The sequence below is a fragment of the Marmota marmota genome, unplaced genomic scaffold (genome assembly GCF_001458135.2).
Source record: "Marmota marmota marmota unplaced genomic scaffold, marMar, whole genome shotgun sequence".
In the NCBI taxonomy this organism is placed as follows: domain Eukaryota; kingdom Metazoa; phylum Chordata; class Mammalia; order Rodentia; family Sciuridae; genus Marmota; species Marmota marmota.
The window spans coordinates 21,133,716-21,152,961 of NW_026000240.1; the positions used below are offsets into that span (position 1 = coordinate 21,133,716).

The 19,246-nt window shown below is 36.5% G+C and overlaps 1 protein-coding gene across 2 annotated transcripts in view; it reads left to right on the top strand.

The window, feature by feature from the left end:
* Slc9a9 (solute carrier family 9 member A9) overlaps window positions 1–19,246 on the top strand; it is a 536,631-nt gene that overhangs the window by 306,848 nt on the left and 210,537 nt on the right. For both annotated transcript variants that reach the window (XR_007344170.1, XM_048794390.1), the window contains exons 10-11: window positions 14,801–14,914; window positions 16,527–16,638. Coding sequence is in view for 1 of the 2 variants with exons in the window: in XM_048794390.1 (XP_048650347.1) it covers window positions 14,801–14,914; window positions 16,527–16,638 (226 nt within the window). In the remaining variant the exon portion in view is untranslated. The remainder of the gene's footprint in view (window positions 1–14,800; window positions 14,915–16,526; window positions 16,639–19,246) is intronic.

Consider the following 19,246-nt stretch of genomic DNA (forward strand, 5'->3'; position numbering starts at 1 on the left):
GGCCTGGTTACTTTGGGCCTGTGGTGGCAAAAGTACATCATGGCAGAAGTACAGGGCAGGGCGGGAGGAGGGCTATTTACTTCATGGCAGCCAGAAGCAGAGAGAAAAAGGAAGGGCCATTTCCCAAGATTACCTTCAAAGGCACGCTGCAAGGAGCTAATTTGTTTCACTAGTCCCCATCTCTTAAAATTTCTACCACCTTCCAATAGTGCCAGTCTAGAGACCAAGTCTCTAACACATGGGTTGTTAGATGACATTTAGGATCCAAACTATACCAAAAGGTAATGCATTTTCTTCTAATGCTTTTGTTTTGAATACTAGAATTCTAGCACACTCCAATATATGGGTTAGAATTTCTAGTTTCAAACTATTTCTGTCTCTTAACTTATGTGCCAAAAGTTAGGCAATATCCAAACAACAAAGAATCTTCCTTCTATATTAAATACATATTTTGCAACGTTTTACAGTTATTTTGCTCACTACTAATTTAGTAGCGTTTTCTAAGCAATCCCATTGTATCAAGCCTTCTTACATATTTAATTTAGTTATTTGGAAAACATCAACACTAGCATACTCAGATTTAATAAATTTATATAGTTAAGCACACAATTACAAATACCAATTTAAAACTGGCATAAACAGATTTTAGAGCCAGCATAATAGACTTTCTAAGGGTAAGATTCATGGGGCAAGAACCCAAGTTATTTGGGCTCACTAGAAAATAGCCTACTGCCATCAGTCTGTATGTTCTACAGAAGGATTGGGGGCGTTAATCCACAGAGCAGAGGCTCATGAAGGCTTATCTAGAGTAGAGCCTTTCCCTCTATTAATGTATGTGATCTGTTTTGCATGTAAACTAGTTTTTGAAAACCATCACAAATACACAGATGACCAAGAGGACTTTCTGAGGGGGCTATCCAGGTCAACAGAAGCACCTAAACAACTTTAGAACAAATATATAATTGGCCACTGGACCACCAAAATAAGTCAACGCTGAAGTTCTCGTTCAGAATTGATTCATGCATGCAAGTTTTTTATGTGAAAATAGAGCTGCCTTCGTTGGAAACAAAGAGAAATACATTCTTGTACCATAATAATTCATAATTTTTGACATTTTGCCTATATCATCAAGGATGTGCAGTAACTTCAATATGCAGAGGCTTTATGGAGGGGAGCTTTATAAATCTCACTAAAAAAGAAAGCTCACCCAAGTTAATCGGTACAAAAATAAGAATTTTCTGGAGTTCAATATAAGCACTGACAGTCTACAGTTGCTATATTTTAACAGTCTATCACAAAGGAACAAGTCAAGCAAACTTAATTTTCATCCGCTATTGATTTATTGATATCCATGCCTTCATAAAAATCACTTGATGGTCATTCTCCAATTGAATGGCTTTACCCAAATGTCATATTTTCTATCTTTCATTTGCATTGATTTCTCTGATTTATAAAGACTCTTTCATACTCTGCAATTTCTCATCAGGCCCAGCTGAATCAATGTTCTACTCTAAGCTTCAAGCCTTCTATTGAAATGCATTTCCAAAGTCCATTCTGCCAGAGTTCAAAAATTGAGCTCAAAATCCTCTGTATTATGGAAATGATTTTTAACCCTTTGTTGCATTTTGTGTCCTCTTTCAGTCAAATTCTATAACTATCTACAGAACAAAACATAAGAATTTGAATATCAAGCCAAGCATGGGGATACACACACATGCCTGTAATCCCAGTGCTTGGGAGGCTGAGATAGAAGGATTGCAAGTTCAAAGTCAGCCTCAGCAATTTAGGGAGGTCCTAAGCAACTCAGCAACATTCTGTCACTAAATAAAATACAAAAAAGGGGCTGGGCATATGGCTCGGTGGTTAAGTGTCCCTAGGTTCAATCCCCAGTACCAAAAAAAAAAAAAAGAGAGAGAGAGAGAGAGTTTAAATATTATTGTTTACATTTATTATAAGGTTGAGTGTTACATAAATTTATTAGACTTAAAATTATATTGAAAGACACAAGAAAATGTCTGTGCCTCTTTACTTCTGTATTTGTGACATATCTACCCACACATAATTTCTATAGAGTGACCCCAAAGCAAAAGTAAAAGTTTAATAGAATCTTTGATCAAGTGAAACAAAAAATCAGTTTATTAAGTTCCCGCATTCTTTTTCTTCAAAAATAAAGGATAAGGGAAGAATGGTAAATTTTTTTTTCTGAAAAAAAGTTCTGATTCCTCTTGTACTATTAGTGAGTCTAAAAAATGACCTGGTATGTAAGGCTTATCAAAGGAATTTAAATATGATCAATGTACTAATATAAACAATGGAGTTTATTAGGACTACATAACATAAAGCAAATAACATCTTGAAATCTTTAAGCTGGTTATACAATTGTTATTTCAGACATGTGCTTCAACTTCTAACCCTAAAACACTAGAGATGAAATCCGTTTGATTCAAGACAGTTTTATTCTAGTGTTCTGTGTTAGTCCTGACAATCTGATGCATTTCACTGTGAAACAGCCAATCATGAAACAATCTTAATAGCACCTTCAAACTTAGATATTTCAGTTTGCAATACTTTAATCAAGGAAATGGGATTGTACTGAGATATGAAACATAGCTCATGATATCTGGGGCTCATTATTCTGTTAGTTGCCAGTGGTAAATTTGCATGTAGAAAGAGCACATGTTTCTCATAGTAGATGGGGTGGTATACCCTCATGCATGTCTTGGGTGATTGTCACCCAGGTGACTGTCAAGGGCTGGGATATCAGTATTTAATCCATATGCATAAGTTCTAAGAATCCTAGATTATTATAAATCTTACTTTTTATTTATATATTGTTACGGAATGCAAGTCTATGCCCCCCAGAATTTCAATTAATATATTGAAATTCTGTTCCCCAGTGTGATTGGTATTTGGAGATGGGGCCAATTAGGAGGTAATTAGGTAATGAGAGTAGACCCCCCTCTTAATGGAAAGAATTGCTTCCACTCCCAGTGCTCTCCATCATGTGAGAATGTCATGAGATGATTGCCATCTGCAAACCTGGAAATGTGACGTCAGACACTGGATCTGGGCTAAGATGTGGCTATTCTTCATCCTCTCACTCAAGATTTAGCACAGGCTAATTACAAAGATAAAAGACACACAAGTAAGGTACAACACCTAGAGTTACACTTTATGTCATCTGTGAACTTTGAGTGATAATATCATCTCACTGTGCATTCATATAACAAATAGACCACCCTGAGGAGGCATACTGATAATGTGGGTTATTCATGTTTGATCAGCCTATATAAGAGGTATCTCTGTCCTGTCCCCTCAATTTTGCTATGAATTCAAAACTGCTCTGAAAAGATAGTCTTTAAAAAACTGCACCCAAGATGAATAAGAAAGGAGACTGAGTAGCTAATGAAAAAAGTTAAATAAAAAGGAGGAGTATTAACCTTTTAGAAATTTGATAATGTGTGAAATTTTAATAGCATTGCCTAATATTATTAGCAGTGTTTCTCTTGGTTTATTTTTAAGGGATTTTTTAAAGCACAATTTTAATTTCGGCAGAAAATTTTATTGTTTCAACTAGGTAGTTTTCTTTAGCGAGTATTTATTGGCAAAAGCATAGAGAAACTAATTATATTATTCACAACTTTTATTTTTTCTAAGGGCAAGTACTATTAGGTTTACTGAAAAGACCCTTCTGAGAAAACTTACAAGAATATAATTGTCTTTAGCACAGTCCCCACCCCCAACCTTGGCAGATGCAAAGGCCTCATAGTCTAAACTGTGAAGCCCCCAGAAAAATGTTTAAAAACTAATAAGACTGTTGAATGAAAAGAGCAGTTGCTGTCTAAATGGTAGAATTGCCTACTACTACAACAATTCTGATAGAAATTGTCCAAAATGCCAGACCCAAGTTGTACCAAATAAAATGATACCCTGTGCAACTTGTTTTTTATGAACCAGAGAAATAAAAGTAGGAGAGGTGGTTAAAAGTGATAGAGAGTTAAATTGCAGTTCAACATATGAAAGATTTTCTTACAGAAACACATAATGTCCAGAAACTCCATTTACATCCTTAGGTGGTATTGAAGTTTTGGCTTTTGGCAGTGTTCAGTGGCAGAGGTGGTAGCCGGCCCCTCCACTGACCGGAGTGTTGGAGAAATTAAGAATTGGCTAGATGCTTGGACTGTACACAAAATGATTCTACCCTTGAAGTCTGGTGATTCTAAACTCTGCATTTGTGAGTGTGTGTGTGTGTGTGTGTGTGTGTATGTACACACAAGCACATGTGTATATTTAATTTCAATAAAATAGATCTAAAGCCAATCTTATTTCAGGACCAATATTTATTGCTTATCATTACCCTGGGAATAAACACTTCGCAAAACTGCATAAGAAGCTATTATTAACTTAATGGTATATTAGCAAAAAAAAATGCAACCTTACAAAACCCCATACTTCTGCTTTAGTAGCAAAAAAAAAAAAAAAAAAGAACAAAAAAAAGAAAAAATCCAAATGGTGTTTACTGGCTAAAGTAATTTAGCAAATCCAGAGAAAATAGCCTTCCCTTTAAGTTAGAAGCTTGAGGATTTCAAGAAAACCGGGCTACCGTATTTGTTCAGTATTTATTCAGTTTAATGAAGCTCAATTCCTTGCAGCTGTAACTACATTTATTTCTTATATTAACTTTACTTACTTAATGATGCCTATTCATCTTCCTAAAATGTGTTTTGTTGTGTTTTTATAGGCTGCGCTTTTGAAATTCTTGTGGTTTTAAAAAGTAAAATTAGGTTTACAAAAGACAATGAAATGCAAGAGATGAGAGAGGGCTGAGCAGCGGGCAGGGTGTGCAGGGGCCCCAGTGTCTCAAACAGGGAGAAACACCTCAAAGAAGCATGGCAGTGGCATGTCATTGCTATGTGGGGACAGGATGGGCGTCCTGCCAACTTGAAGAATCTGATCTTGGATTTGGGGCCCAGCTCCTACAGGTCGGGTAGAGATGGAACATTCAAACTGGACAAAGTTTATTTCATTTTAGGCACATATGTAATCCATATGTACAATGTCGCTCTCTCTTTCTTGCTACACACACACACACACACACACACACACACACACATTAAAGCTATGTAGTCATTACCCTATTTCCCTGGAGCACAGTGGAAACTCCAGAATTACTCCAAGGGAGAAATGGGTGATAAAGGGGGGTTATTTGGAAGGTTTGTCTTAAAATTACAAATACATGGCAGAAGCTCAATTTTTACTCGTGAGTGATTGCAGGGTAAGGAGGATGGGAGATTGACTCAGGTGGGTCAATTGAAAAAGACATTTGAGAGAAGATAAGATGTCCCATATGAAGCTACTCCTTCTCAATTAACTTCCACTTCTCAATTAACTTCCACTAATTGAGAAAAAGGAATTTCCCTTTTGGGTAAATTTATTTCTTCACTTGAAAATAAGCTTCACTTCATTTGAAAGATGTGGGATCACAGACATCCTTCCAACCCCAGAGTTGTTCTGATGAGCAAACAAAAATGTATATGTAACAACAAGTGCTTCCCCAACAGTGAAGTATTGCGAATATTCATTGGAAATTCCAAGCAGATACCTTGTTGCTTCCGAACCTGAATCCCATGCCCTGGGGAAGCCGCCTGCTCTGGGAGGAGTGGTAGGGGCCTGGGCAGAACCAAAGACAACTCAGGTTGTCCCTGGACTGTGTGTGACTTGAGTGACTGCACAGATGCCTTCAAGTGCAGTTTCCACAACTACAAATTGGGAATAATGTTTCCAATTCATGGGTTTTCTTGCCTTTATAACACAGATCATTTAAAAAATGTTTTAGAGTGAAACCGCTTCATATATTTCCTAGAAAAATTTAAGTCCTAAAAAATAGGAGTCCCATTAGCGTTATTCTGTTTGAGAAGTAATAATATTGACATTATTACAATTTCCAATTTCCTTTTCCTGTAAATCATCAGCTTGATAAGGGAAGGCTCAGTCTGGAAACCACAGACTTCAGAATATCCTGGTGGCAAAGATTTCCATTCAATTCATCTCCTACACTGCCTCCACAGCCCCTAGGAACGACTGGGTTCACCTTCAACAAATTTTCTGAGTACTTAGGACTAGACAAATATTAAAATCACAAGAACCAGAATTTATATTTTCAATAGAATTTACTGTAATGGTCCCGACACAGGAATAAAATTATTTACTTATACCACAGCTTGCTCAAAATAGTACAGATGTATTTGATAATATATAAAAATAGAAATCCGAGGTGTTCTCTAAAGAAAAATCCCAGGTAGGAACAAAGACAAATTTAATAAAAGAAAACAAAAATACAAACCAAAGTTAATTCTGGAGATAAATTTTCTAAAAAAAGAACATATTAATTCTTCATTTCAAATTTTATTGCAGTTTGGCAAGTTCTTTATCATCCCAGTTAAAATGAATTTTGAGGCCTTTCTTGAAAAATTAGGTGAAACTCAGTAGCTTATGTCAAATTGTACCAGGCATAATATAAGGTCTGTTGAGGAATTCATGTGAATTTAATTAGCATTGGTTAGTTAGCCAGATATACTGAACTGCTGTATAATTTTTCTGCATGAACTATAATAATGTGATACAAATTTCATTCTTTTGTGCAATTAAGAGGAAAAAATCAATCAGAGTTGGTGATAAACATATTTTATAAAATAGATATGATCTTTTAAACTCTAAGTAAGAACAGTAAATAACTCAGGCTAAAGAGCGTAGTATCTAAAAGTTCTTCAGAGAAACTTGGCTTGCTGACCAAATTAAATTGCTTAATTAACATATGAATGGTTGCCCTGAACTTTCAGAGTTTTTAAAGGTAGATTGTCCTCTTTTGCAGTTTTAATATTTCTCTAGTCTTCTTTAGCACTATTAACTTTTCTTTTCCTCCTAAAGAAACGCTTTGCTGAGCAAAGATTACTTTAATCTGGATTCTCTCCAAAAGCTCACAAACTGAATTAACGGAAACAAAATAAATGTTGTTTATTGTACTGACCAATAGAAAGATGAATCAAGTTTATTTTTCACTGACCCTGCGTGGGGAGGAAGTAGATTGGAGGTTATTTACGATGAATTATGAGTTGACTTGTTTGAGATTTATTGTTTTTATTGTTATTTTTAAAATTACTGCCTTTGGGACAGAGGATTTTTCTTTCCTTTTTCTTCTTTTTTTTAATTTTAATTTTCTCTAAAATTAGCCAATATTTTCACTCCTTTAATGATTGACTATCTGGGACCAGATTCTATCAAATAAGGTCTAATGGTCAAACTGGTTGTCTGTTGATGTGGTCTGGCTCTTGCTTTGGATTCTCCTTTTGAAATGTCTTCAGAAGATTTTTCCATGTAAAACCAAACTTGAATTTGCCTGCAGATTTTCATTAAGTGCACCAAGAAGGAAATTATAAGGGCTGTTCATTCAGAGGAATGTTTTTACATGCTATAACTAGACAAAGGAGTGCTAATCAGTATGGCTGGGCTGCACTCCTTTTAAAGGAACCTTTTTAAAAATGCTAACGATCATCTACAATTTAAAATAAGTGAATCTATCAGATTGTCAAAGGTTTTTAAAAATTGATAAAAAATTAATGTTGCCAAGAGTGTGGGGAAAAGAGTACCCTCTGCAAAATGAGTAAAGATGCAAATCGGTTCATTCTTTCTGAAGATCAGACTGGTAGATTGCTTAAAAAGGAAAATTCATGTATAGCCTTTGACAGAGGAGCCCACCTCAGGAGTTTTACCTAATCACACAGATGGGGAGAGATGCCTCTGTGAAGATGCTCAGAGCAACATGGTTTCTAAGTGAAAAAATCTGAATACAGGTGTCTAAGAATGCACACATTGAAACGAAATGGGTTAGTAGGAAGATACAAAGGGATTTTGTGCTGCCATTCAAAATTGTACAGTAGATTCAACTTTGTTTTCATGGAAAGAGGCTTATCAAATACTATTGAGTTAATTAAAGTTATCTATATAAACATATAGCCAGATGTATCTGATGTTATTATGCATGATGACTATATATTTACAGCTATACGAACAGAGAGAGCACTGAAAAAGATGTCTTACAAAAGGAAAATTGGTGTGTTTTTTTCTTTTATTATTGTTATTGTCTTTTCTCTGCACTTGCAAATAACTTTTAAAGAAAAACACTAGAAACAGGTAGAAATGCCTGTAACCTACCAAAAATAAAAAGATGAAGAGTTGCTGCTAAGCAAGGCTAGAGGAAGCAAACATTAGCAAAGGTTTTTATTCTATTTTAAGATTTTTATTCTAATTTAATCTAGTTCTTAAAGCTATGAAAGCAGCACAGTTTCATGGTATAAAAAAAAAGTAAATGTGTTAGTCAACTTTCATTGCTGTGTCCCTGTGACTAAAATACCTGACAAGAACAATTTAGAGGATGAAAATTTTATTTTGGGCTCATGGTTTCAGAAGTTTAGTTCATGGTTGGTTGACTCCATGGCTCTGGGCCCAGGTGAGGCAGAGTTTTGTGGTGGAAGAGTATGACTGAGGAAAGTTGTCAGATCATGGCAGTAAGGAATCCGGAGAGACATAGTCCAAGGCGACACCCCAAATGACCTACTTCCTCCAACTATGTCCCACCATTCAGCAATCAATGTATTAATCTAGGAAATTTATTAATCCACTGATGAGATCAGAGTCCTAATCATTGCCTAAAAGACCCACCTCTGAACCTTGCTGGACTGGTGACAGTGCTTTCCATACAGGATATTCCAGACCCAAATCATAACAGTAAACCTCCATAAAGTGACGTGAAAGTTATGTGGATGTGTATAGGAACACACTCAGATGGATTTGTACATATGCAGACCTATCTTTTATTTCTTCAACTTACCTTTTCTAGTTTAATAATCGATGTTGGATATCTCCTGTATCATCAATACAGAATGCAATTCTCTAAAAACACACCATTATATGAATGTATCATTCTTTTTTTAAATTAGAGTATTATAGATATACATAGTTGTTGGGTTCATCCTGACAAATTATATGTGCATGGAATTTGATTGCACTTCAGGATTCCTCCCTTTTCTCTCCCCCTTTTCCCACCCATCTTCTCTCCTATCACTCATTCTCTTTCATCTACTCCACTACACTTCCTTCATTCACCTATTTATTTATATTTGATTGGTTGTTTTTACTTATGCATAAAGGTGAAATTCCCTGGGGCATATTTATATGTGCATATAGTATGATTTTTTGAGAATGGGGATTCCATCTTTAGTTTTTCAGGATCTGTTATTTTTTCCTCAAATTTGTGTATAGTGTGTGTGTGTGTGTGTGTGTGTACATATATATCACATTTCTTAATTGAATGTGCTATTATTTAAACATTTCTTATATTATGGATGTTTGTTTCCAAGCTATTTCTAATACAATATCTATACCACTTCCTGATTTAAAAATTATAAACAAAATAACTGATGAATTCTTGAATAATTGATAGATAGGTTTGGTATTCTCATGTAAATTTTTCATTCTTCTGTAATTTATTTGGGTGTAAGATGTGAACTAGGAGTCCATCTTTAGTTTTTCAAGATTTCTTAATTTTCTTCTCAAATTTGCCAACTTATATTATAATATCTGCAAATAATTCATTTTTTCCCAATTATATAATAAAATTGTAATTTCTCTCTAAATTGATATACATTTATGGTATAAAATGAAATACCATAAAATTGACTGGAGTAGGGGACCTGGCGAAAATGAGTTTCACCTAGAAAATTATATATGCAAGTTGAGGTATCGATGCAGGATTACGGGTATCAGGACAACTCTCCTTTAGAAAGCAACTAGTAGTATACAGAAAAGGCGGTATTCAAAAGAATTTGAGGACACCAGAATAGCCAGAATTTGAAAGGCCAGCTACTGAATAAAAACAAATAAAACTAAAGTATGAAGTAGGTAGGAAAAAAAATAAAGATAAAAGAAATTAATGAAATGTGGGAAGGGTACAATACAGAAAAATCAACAAAGCCCAAGTTGTTTTATGAAAACACTCTTTAAATTGGAAACTCTCTAAAAAGATTTATCAGAAATGAAAAAGGAAAGAGCCAAATTACCAATGTCAGGTATGAAAGGAAAAACTAAAGGCAGTAAAACATGGAGGATATTATGAACAACTGTATGCTAATAAATGTGAGAATGTAGATGAATGACAAATTCCTTGAAAACACAATTTAATAAAATGATACAAAATAATCTGACTAATTCTATCATGATTTAAATATGAGGTGTCTCCCAAAACTTCATCTGTGAGACAATGCAAGAATTTTCAGAGGTGAAATTATGAGATTATGGGAGGTGTAGCCTAATCAGTGGATTAATCCACTTATGAAAATTAACTGAGTGGTAAGTGTAGGCAGGTAGGGCGTGGCTGGAAGTCAAGGGGAGATGCCTTTGGAGTTTATATTTTGTTCCTGGTGAGCAGAGTGCTTTATCTCTTTCTCTGCTTCTTGGCTGTCATATGCTGAGCTGTTTTCTTTCACCATGCCCTCCACCATGATATTCTACCTCATATTGAACCCAGAGATATGAAATTAGCTGACCATGGACAGAATCTCTGAAACTGTAAATCTAAATAAACTTCATCCTCTAAGTTGTTCTTGTCAGGTCTTTTGGTCACTGCAACAAAAAGATAACACATATCTGAATCTATTGAAATAATTACTTATATAAATAGAAATCTATCTACAAAAAAACTATAAGCCCAGAATTAGTCTTAGCATTTCAGCAAGAAAGCAACCAATTTTGTGATACTTATATAACTTTAACAGTACAATCTGGTGAGTCCTACACAATATATAAGCACAAAAACCTTAAACATATATCAAATCAAATTCAGTGACATATGAAAAAAGGATAATACATCATGATCAGTTAGGTTTTATTGCAGGAATGCAAGATTGTTTCAGCATTTAAATCAACTAAAGTAATTAGCTACTTTAAAAGAACGAAAAAAACATATGATCATTCTAGTAAGAAAAAGTATTTGACAAAAATCAACACATTCTTATTTTCCATATGACTATTCCTAATACACTAAGAATAGAAAGAACTTGTGTAATCTGTTAAAGAGTTTTCTATAACCTTAATAGAGAAACATTGGAAGTGGGGTTTTTTTTGAGATTGAGAATAAAATAAAAATACTCATATTACAACTTCCATTCTACACTATACTAGAGGTTTTAACAAGTGTAATGAAACAATAACAACAAATATAAAAAGATGCAAAGTGTTCAAAGACTGAAAAGGAAGACAAAAAGCCTAATCTTATTTTATAACCATGTTTCTTAAAAAGAAATAAGATTGTGAAAATCCAAAAAAAGAATCAATCAATAAACTGAGAATTATTAAATAAATTTAATAAAGCTATAAATGTAAGAGCCATTAAAAATTATATTTTTGAATATAACAACAAACAATTAGAAAATGAAATAGGAAAAAGACTGTATTTACAATCATAATAAATGGTATCAAACACTTAAAAATAAATCTAAATAAATTATACAAAATCTTACTATAGAAATTACTAAGAGAAATTAAAGAAAACCAAAATAGTGATGAGCATGAACAATGTTCATGGATTTAGAGCTTTAATACTGGAAAGATGTACATTTTGTCCAAATGTGTCTACAAATTCAATGCAATTCCATCTAAAATACCAGTAGGAAATTTTGGGGCAAATTAACAGGATGATTTCTAAGTTAAAATGATAGTGTCAAGAGGAACAAGTGTGAATTTGAAAAACAACAAAACCAAATGTTGGCTACAAGATGAAGCAATTAAAACTGCTGATGGAACTTGTGTACTACATGCAGATACACAGTTAACTTGTAGTGTCTGTCAGTGTTGGATTTCAATGAGCTGAGTTAGTAAGTCAAATTAAAACCCTGAGTTATCCAAAGGAAGCCAATCTCTAAACTAAATCCTTAAGACCATAGAACCCCATGTAATGTGTATAGCAAAAATTCTCATCATATCTCAATAACTAGCAGGGACAGTTAATTTGTTCCATGTACTTTTCCTTTCTCAATAGGGTAATAAATATATTAAAATTGGGGTTGGGGGAATAGTGGGCAACAATAAGAGACTGTTATCATTTGAAAAAGTAAAAAGTTGACCCCATGCCCTTCTGTTTATATTCTAATAGAGTGGAAAATGTCTTTAAAAAACTAGTGCAGGACTGTGGAGGGGAATTTTGATTTAAATGATAGGCCTCTACTTCGAACCAAAATGATTTCTTTGTCTCTTTAATTCAAAAGTCCACAGGTAGATTTTTGCTTTGGTGGAGGTCGAATACAGGTGACTTAAATAGTGCAACCAAGACCCAGCTTCTCTCACGACCATTTCCCCTACGATCAGAAGAAGGGCAGAAGCTTCCTGGACATCATCCTTTTGATTTCTCATCCAGTGAGAACACAGTAATCTTTGTCATGCAAGATCTTTTCCCTGCCAAGACCTCATGGAATTTCTTTTGCTCTCAATATGTCACACCCACTTTGGAACCAAACACATTTCCTAGAGAAACGCATCGATTTGAGTAATTTAGTCACAAGGCTACGTGCTTCATATCTGAGCTAGGGAGATGATGGAAAACAAGGGGGACCCTCCAGAAGAATATTGGGGTGTCATCACTTAAGAAGTGACTGAGTAGATTCCAGGAAGCAAAATATCCTCTAGGGCAAAATACACTTGGGATGGGGACTGACAGAGAAATTATATGAATTTAAACTTGTTTATGTCTATTAATGTTAAAAACCAGGTTGCTGCTAAGGATTAAATACTTGTGCCTTCCCCCAAATTTGTGTTGAATCCTAATTCTCACTGGGATGCCATCTGGAGGTGAGAATTTGGGGAGGTAGTTAGATCTTGGTGGTGGAGACCTCATGAATTGAATTAGCATCTTTATTGTCTAGAAGAGACACAGAGAGATAATTTCTCATCTGTGTGAGAACAAAGCAGGTAGGTGACCATTTGCAAACCAGGGAGAGGGTCTTTGCCAGCATGGAAGCTGGCATCTTGATCTTGGACTTCCCAGTCCTCCGAACTGTGAGAAATACACAACTGTTACTTTAATCACTCAACTCTCACTTTTGGAAAAAGTAAGGTGTTGAGGGCCACAGCCGAGTCCGGATGACGCATGGCATTTTTGCCAGAAGTAGTGGTTGAGAGGTGACGCCAGTGAGCCATTAAGATGATGACTTTTGAGTTCTCCCGGAGTTCCCGTTGAGTTCCAGTTGAGCTCTCGCGGGGATTCCTGAAGAGTTCCCATTGGTTGGGGAGGTACCAGAGGAGGGATTTCCGGTTGGTGGTTCCTGGAGGAGCCACGTGGCGTTCGGGAGAGTTCCTGGGGAGCATGTGTGGAGTGTGCTGGTGGAGTTCAGAAGTAAAGTTTGTTCCTCTTGAGTGGCTTGTGATTTGTGCCCAGCCAGACTGCGGTAGTAAGGATATAATGAGGTAGAAAAAGGTTGCCCCTGAGCCCACGTTTTCAAGTTTTCTGTGGCTATTTGTGGAGCATGTTTGTTTATATTACTCTAGAAACATAAAATGAGTGCTCAGGATACTTGATGGCAGCTGCCACTGCAGAAGGACCATCTTGGACTGAAGAAGCTGTGTCTTTTTTAATCCTTTCTTTCTATTCCTGGTTTTAAATAACGTTCCTGACAAGATTCTGCTTTTCTTTCTGTCAACTGTCAGGGAACCAGGTATTGGGCATTATTTGTGGGGCTGTAAATACATTACATGAAAAAATAATGAGTCCTTAAAAAGTCAAGAGAAATGCCTCCAGAGACGTTTACCTAACCGTGATTTATGTAGGTCCCAGAATAAGTTTCAGAAACTTCCAAATGAAAAGTCTGCAACATAAAATAAAGTCTCTTCCAAATCTGCCTTTGTTGCCCCTGGACACATTTCCCTTTTACTTTTAATATGGAAGTTGGAGAACGTTTTTCATGTTCAAGTTAAATTGTTTAGTTAATGGTCTAAGAATAACTCTCAGGCGCATCCCTGGGCACAGCACACTATTACTCCATTCTTCTGACTGAATTTGATGTATCTATTGTGTTCTTGCTGCATAAACTGATCCCTGGGATTAATCATTTTCTTTTTTACCAGCTAAAAATTGTAGACATTTAATGGATATGCCTACATCAGTCAATTTAATGAGTGTCATTGTCTGGGGATCAAAATAAACTGATCGTTCTAATGCTAAAATATAATCGAAGTTCATCCTTATTCCAAATTTTCCAAGTTTGTCTCTCCTGCGTGCCTGAGGAGGGTAATTTAGTCTAAGTTTTTTGTTTTTTTTTTTAATTTGGTTCTTTGGGGCCTGGGTACTTATGTACATCTCTTGGATGATACATGGAAGGGGTTAAGCCATCCTGCATCATTTACTGCAACTTGGTTTATGTTTCTTGAATGGAATATTTTGCCATCTTAGTAAGAATCACTGCATGGCAGGATCATGCTGGTTAGTACTACCTGGGGTAACTCTTGTAGCCTCACAGTTGAAAAGAATGGGGATGTGGCTGTGCCTGTAGCCTGTGTCACTGGGTAGAGAGAGAACCAGGTAAGTCAACTGACCTGACAGAATTGGTGGGGACCACAGGCCCCAGAGAGGCTGATCACATTGAATGACTTTCCAGATGATGGAGAACCACCGGCTCATCAAACATAGTTCCCAGAATTTCAGTGGACGGAAGCCTGAGTGATAATTAATGGTTTTTGGTTTCTGTTTTATTTTCAGTTGTTTGAATTCATGAACTTTTTGGCCGAGAACGTCATCTTCTGTTACATGGGCCTGGCGCTGTTCACCTTCCAGAACCACATCTTTAATGCTCTTTTTATACTTGGAGCCTTTGTATCCTTTGAAATACAAAACATGGGGTGATGAGAGAAGAGAGCCAACTAGTGACTTTTAAATGTATGACCTCGGTTTCCCTGGGAGGCTTAACCCAGGCAGATAATGCCATTTCCAGTCAGGAGAGAAAAACATCCTAACAAATTGGGGACTTCATTAGATACCTGTAGTTCAGGATAAGACATTTGGAAAATACTGAGGGAAATAAGAGGGAACACTAAAGGAGAGTGACATTTTTAAAGTATTCCAAGTATGTTTAGCTAAAAATTTATAAATCATTTACATAAAAATTATGTTAAGACATTTCTTATGGGAAATGTATTTAATTGGAATTTGTACATCAAAAGGCAAGCAGGATTATTAAGCTTTGGAGATGTTTTCATTGCAAGATGGTAAAAATTATTTTTTCAATGATGGCCTTGGAACTAACACAGAGTGAGGAACTGATGAAATTTGCATGATAGATATACTCTCAACATTATAAATATTGTGCACATGTAAAATTGTTTCAATAAGAAAGCATCTTTGCTTTCCTAAGAGGACAGATAAAATCTAGACTTCACCTTCAATGCAGAGGACTTTCATATCCATAGGCCTGGGGCAAGAAGCATACCCAATGGGAACAGATATCTGCCTAATGGGACACTGAGCCACCAGGAATGTCCCCAGGCATGGTTAGCAGCTGTTGTCCTTCTTCCTATGTGGAAAATGAGAAGATACCTTCTTGTGGCACTGGTAGATCATCTTCACAGCCAGGAGAGCTGACCCTTCTTTTAAAGCTATCCTAACTAAGCACCTGCACTTACCATCTCCTTCTTTCATTGAGCATTCAGCTGAACTCTCAAATTAGCCTATCATGCTAATTTCATCAGATTCTTACTCTGTCTTATTTCTCAAATTTTATTCAAAACCAGGATCTAAGGAGAAAGTTCCCTCTTCCCAAATAATGTCACTCCATTGAGAACAAACCACAACAGACCATCAGGAACGGAGTCAAAGTCAGCAAAAAAAAGAAGAGATGGATACACCAGTATTTTCATAGATTTTTTTTACTTCTACAACCTTGATTTTAATAAAATGCCTCTTAAAGCGGCAGTTGTATCACATATTTAGACAGACAATTCCTCTCAAAATTAAATCCACTAAAAAAGAAAAAGGGAAGCAAAACTGGCTAGATACGAGTGTATAAACTGATGGAAAGTGAGATGCGAATCATGAGCAGAAAAATGCATTTGTCCTTTCTAAAGCGCTGCTTGAGAAGATAATGCCAGGAACAGTCGCTGCCTCACATTTCACAGCAGAATTGAGGATGGAGCCAGTCATTGGCACCATAAATGTGATGAGAAAATTCACAGTGATTGAAATGGTCTGGGGCTAACAATTTTAAATCAAGTATGTATTCAAAGAAAGGCAGAGTTCTCTATGATTTCTGGAAAGGAATTGACATTGAGAGATGACTTCTGGAAGCAAGATGGACAGGTAGGAATTGACATGTTTATCTTTGTTTTCTGGGTCGTAATATAGAGCAGCTTAAGGACACAATATTTAAGCTCAGAGTCAACCCCTCATCACAGTGACATTTTCCTCAACGCGTCCTTGTGCTTGTCTACAGCTAGCAATTTTTGTTGCTAGAGCCTGCAACATATATCCCCTCTCCTTCCTCCTCAATCTGGGCCGAAAGCAGAGGATCCCCTGGAACTTTCAGCACATGATGATGTTTTCAGGTATGTGAACTGCATCGTGCTCACACAGTATTACACAACAGGGGACACCACGAGGAGCCCCAGAGACCCACCGTACCCAGCACCATGCTGGTACTTCCTCAGGGAGAAGTGACAGCAGGATTTCCCTTTCCAAACAGGAAATGCCATTGAAGAGAACTCATTGATATATAGCATCTTGTCAGAAATAGGCCAAAGGTGGCTATTTCACTTTCCCCTGACCTGTTTCAAATCAGCTTCCACACTGAGGAAATTGAATTATCTTTTTGGGAACTGCATGATTAGGGTAAGTGGTGAGTGATCAGTGCCATCCTCATCCAATGTTAAAGTCACTTCTTAGAATCCCTGCTCCTTCCCCATGCCAGGGTCCAGAAACTTCTCGTGGTGACCACAAAAGCAAATTGGATCTAAGTATGCTCTGTTATGAGTTGAGAAAACAGATGTGAACTGAGCACTCGGCAGATGCCCAACAGGAGTTCCGGGCTCTGGTTGATGAACCAGCGAGATCTCTGCTCCCAAGGAGCTTATATTGTAATCACTGAAACCACACCCAAAGGCTCCTTCCAAAAGAGCACAAGATGAATCTTTTGACTGCTGAACAACTCTGGAGATTGAGGTTTCTTTCTATCCAATATGTTTTCCACCCATCAATCTTCTTTGGGTACATAGTTCCTAGACCCTACATGTGTTCTAGGTACACTTGTAGCACACACGGCAGCAGTTTATTGGAGGATATACAAAACCAGAAAAGAAAACTGCTATCAGAATAGTACAAACAAATAGAATTGAGGGCATCCAGGGACATATGGAAAAAGTGAGAGAAACTAACACTAATATTTGCTATTTGCTGCTCACTGTTATCAATCCTGTGAAGCAAATATTAATACATTTAGTTGTTAAGAAAACAGAGGTTCAGGATCTCCAAGGGGTCAAGTAGCTTGGTCAAGGAGAAAAGCACTCCTGAACCTAGATCTGTGAAACTCCCACCTCTAACCCCACCAACTACCTAAAAATTCACATTCTTAAAAGTAGTACCAGGAACAAAAGGTTTATTTCACCTTTAGGTCTATTCTAGCCTCTTCCACACAGTCAAAGGGAACAACTCCTAGATTGAGAATGAATTGTTCAATCATGTACAGACAAATGAAGATCCAAAGTTAAAGAGCACCCTCTGAGGTTTCTGGCAGGACTTCCTGATATTTCCAGACATGGTAGGGTGAGAGAGAGAAGCATAAAGAAGGTGAGGTGTTTGCTAAGTGACCTTTGGCTTAAATCAACAATGAACTTTGGCAATGAGTGGACTTTTATTATGGAAAAGCAAGAGGTAAATTTGATCAGTTAACAAAAAGGATGCTAAGATCAGGTTGCATTTTTGCAAAGCATTACTAGTTTCTAGAAAGCATTCATCCTTTTTTTTCCCCATCAAAATATCCATAGCTTTACTCTGGAGCACAGCAGTTTATTTTCAAAACTTGAATATTATTTTCAACATTGCTTTTTTTTTTTTGACAATGATGTTTTGAGAATAATGTGAGGTTTTTGATGATCATGTTGGGAGGCAAAGTGTCTGCTCAAATGGCCACCTGGCTTGATCATTTCTCTGGGCTTTGGCACTTTCTAAGTTTGCTTAGCTGTAGGATTAGAACTTCAGAAAAAAGGGATAGAAGTCAGCAGTATGGTGAGTACAGCCAAGGGTTGTGAGAAGAGACCCATAATTTAATGAGGGCTTTATGATATTTCAAAGCAGAGGTTAGCAAACTATGAGACCCAATCCGGCCCATGCTTATTTTGTTTATGAAGTTGTAGTTTAGCTACACCCCTTTGTTTACATAGTGCCTGAAACTATTTTTGCATTTTAGGAGGAAAGTTGAGTAGTTGCACCACAGACTGCATGGTTTGCAAAACCTAAACGATTTACTCTCTGCCCCTACTCTAAAGCATTCTCACCCTCCAGAAGGAAAGCAATAACCCCCCTCACATCGATGGGGTGGACATTACTAGTTTAATCCATGGGAATGCCAATCAGCTAATTCTCATCATTAAAAAGACCAGCATATCAAGTTTTCAGGACACCTACCTGCATGTGACATTGATGTCCAGAGAACACCACCATTGTGTTGCACATTGAGCATCCTTGTCATCCACCAGACACTGAGTCACTGTTAGTAATTTATCAGCTTAAATGCAAGGGTCGCAGTCACCATGGGTTAAAGTGGGCCACTTTCTATGTATTTGACTAGATTTTTGTCATATACACTTTTCACATTAAAATGAATCTGAACAACAAAGAGATTGGTTTCTTCAGATTTTTAACTGTCATCTTATTATATATTAATAATATTGATAGTATTCCTTGGTAGGGTAGAAAGAACATTGGAATTTCCACTAAACAGCTGTCTTAGCTTTTATGGGAGGACATTGCAATGTTAGCTAGTTACGTAATAGAACCAGAGATACTATAACTCAACAGTCAATTTTACCTTCCCAGGAGCTTACAAGGACACCAGTTTGAGACTCAACAGTACACAGTAGGATGGGTGTTAGTGTTGTCTCTCTCTTTCAATAATTTTTTATTGTGGTTACAATACACATAACAAAATTTACCATCTTA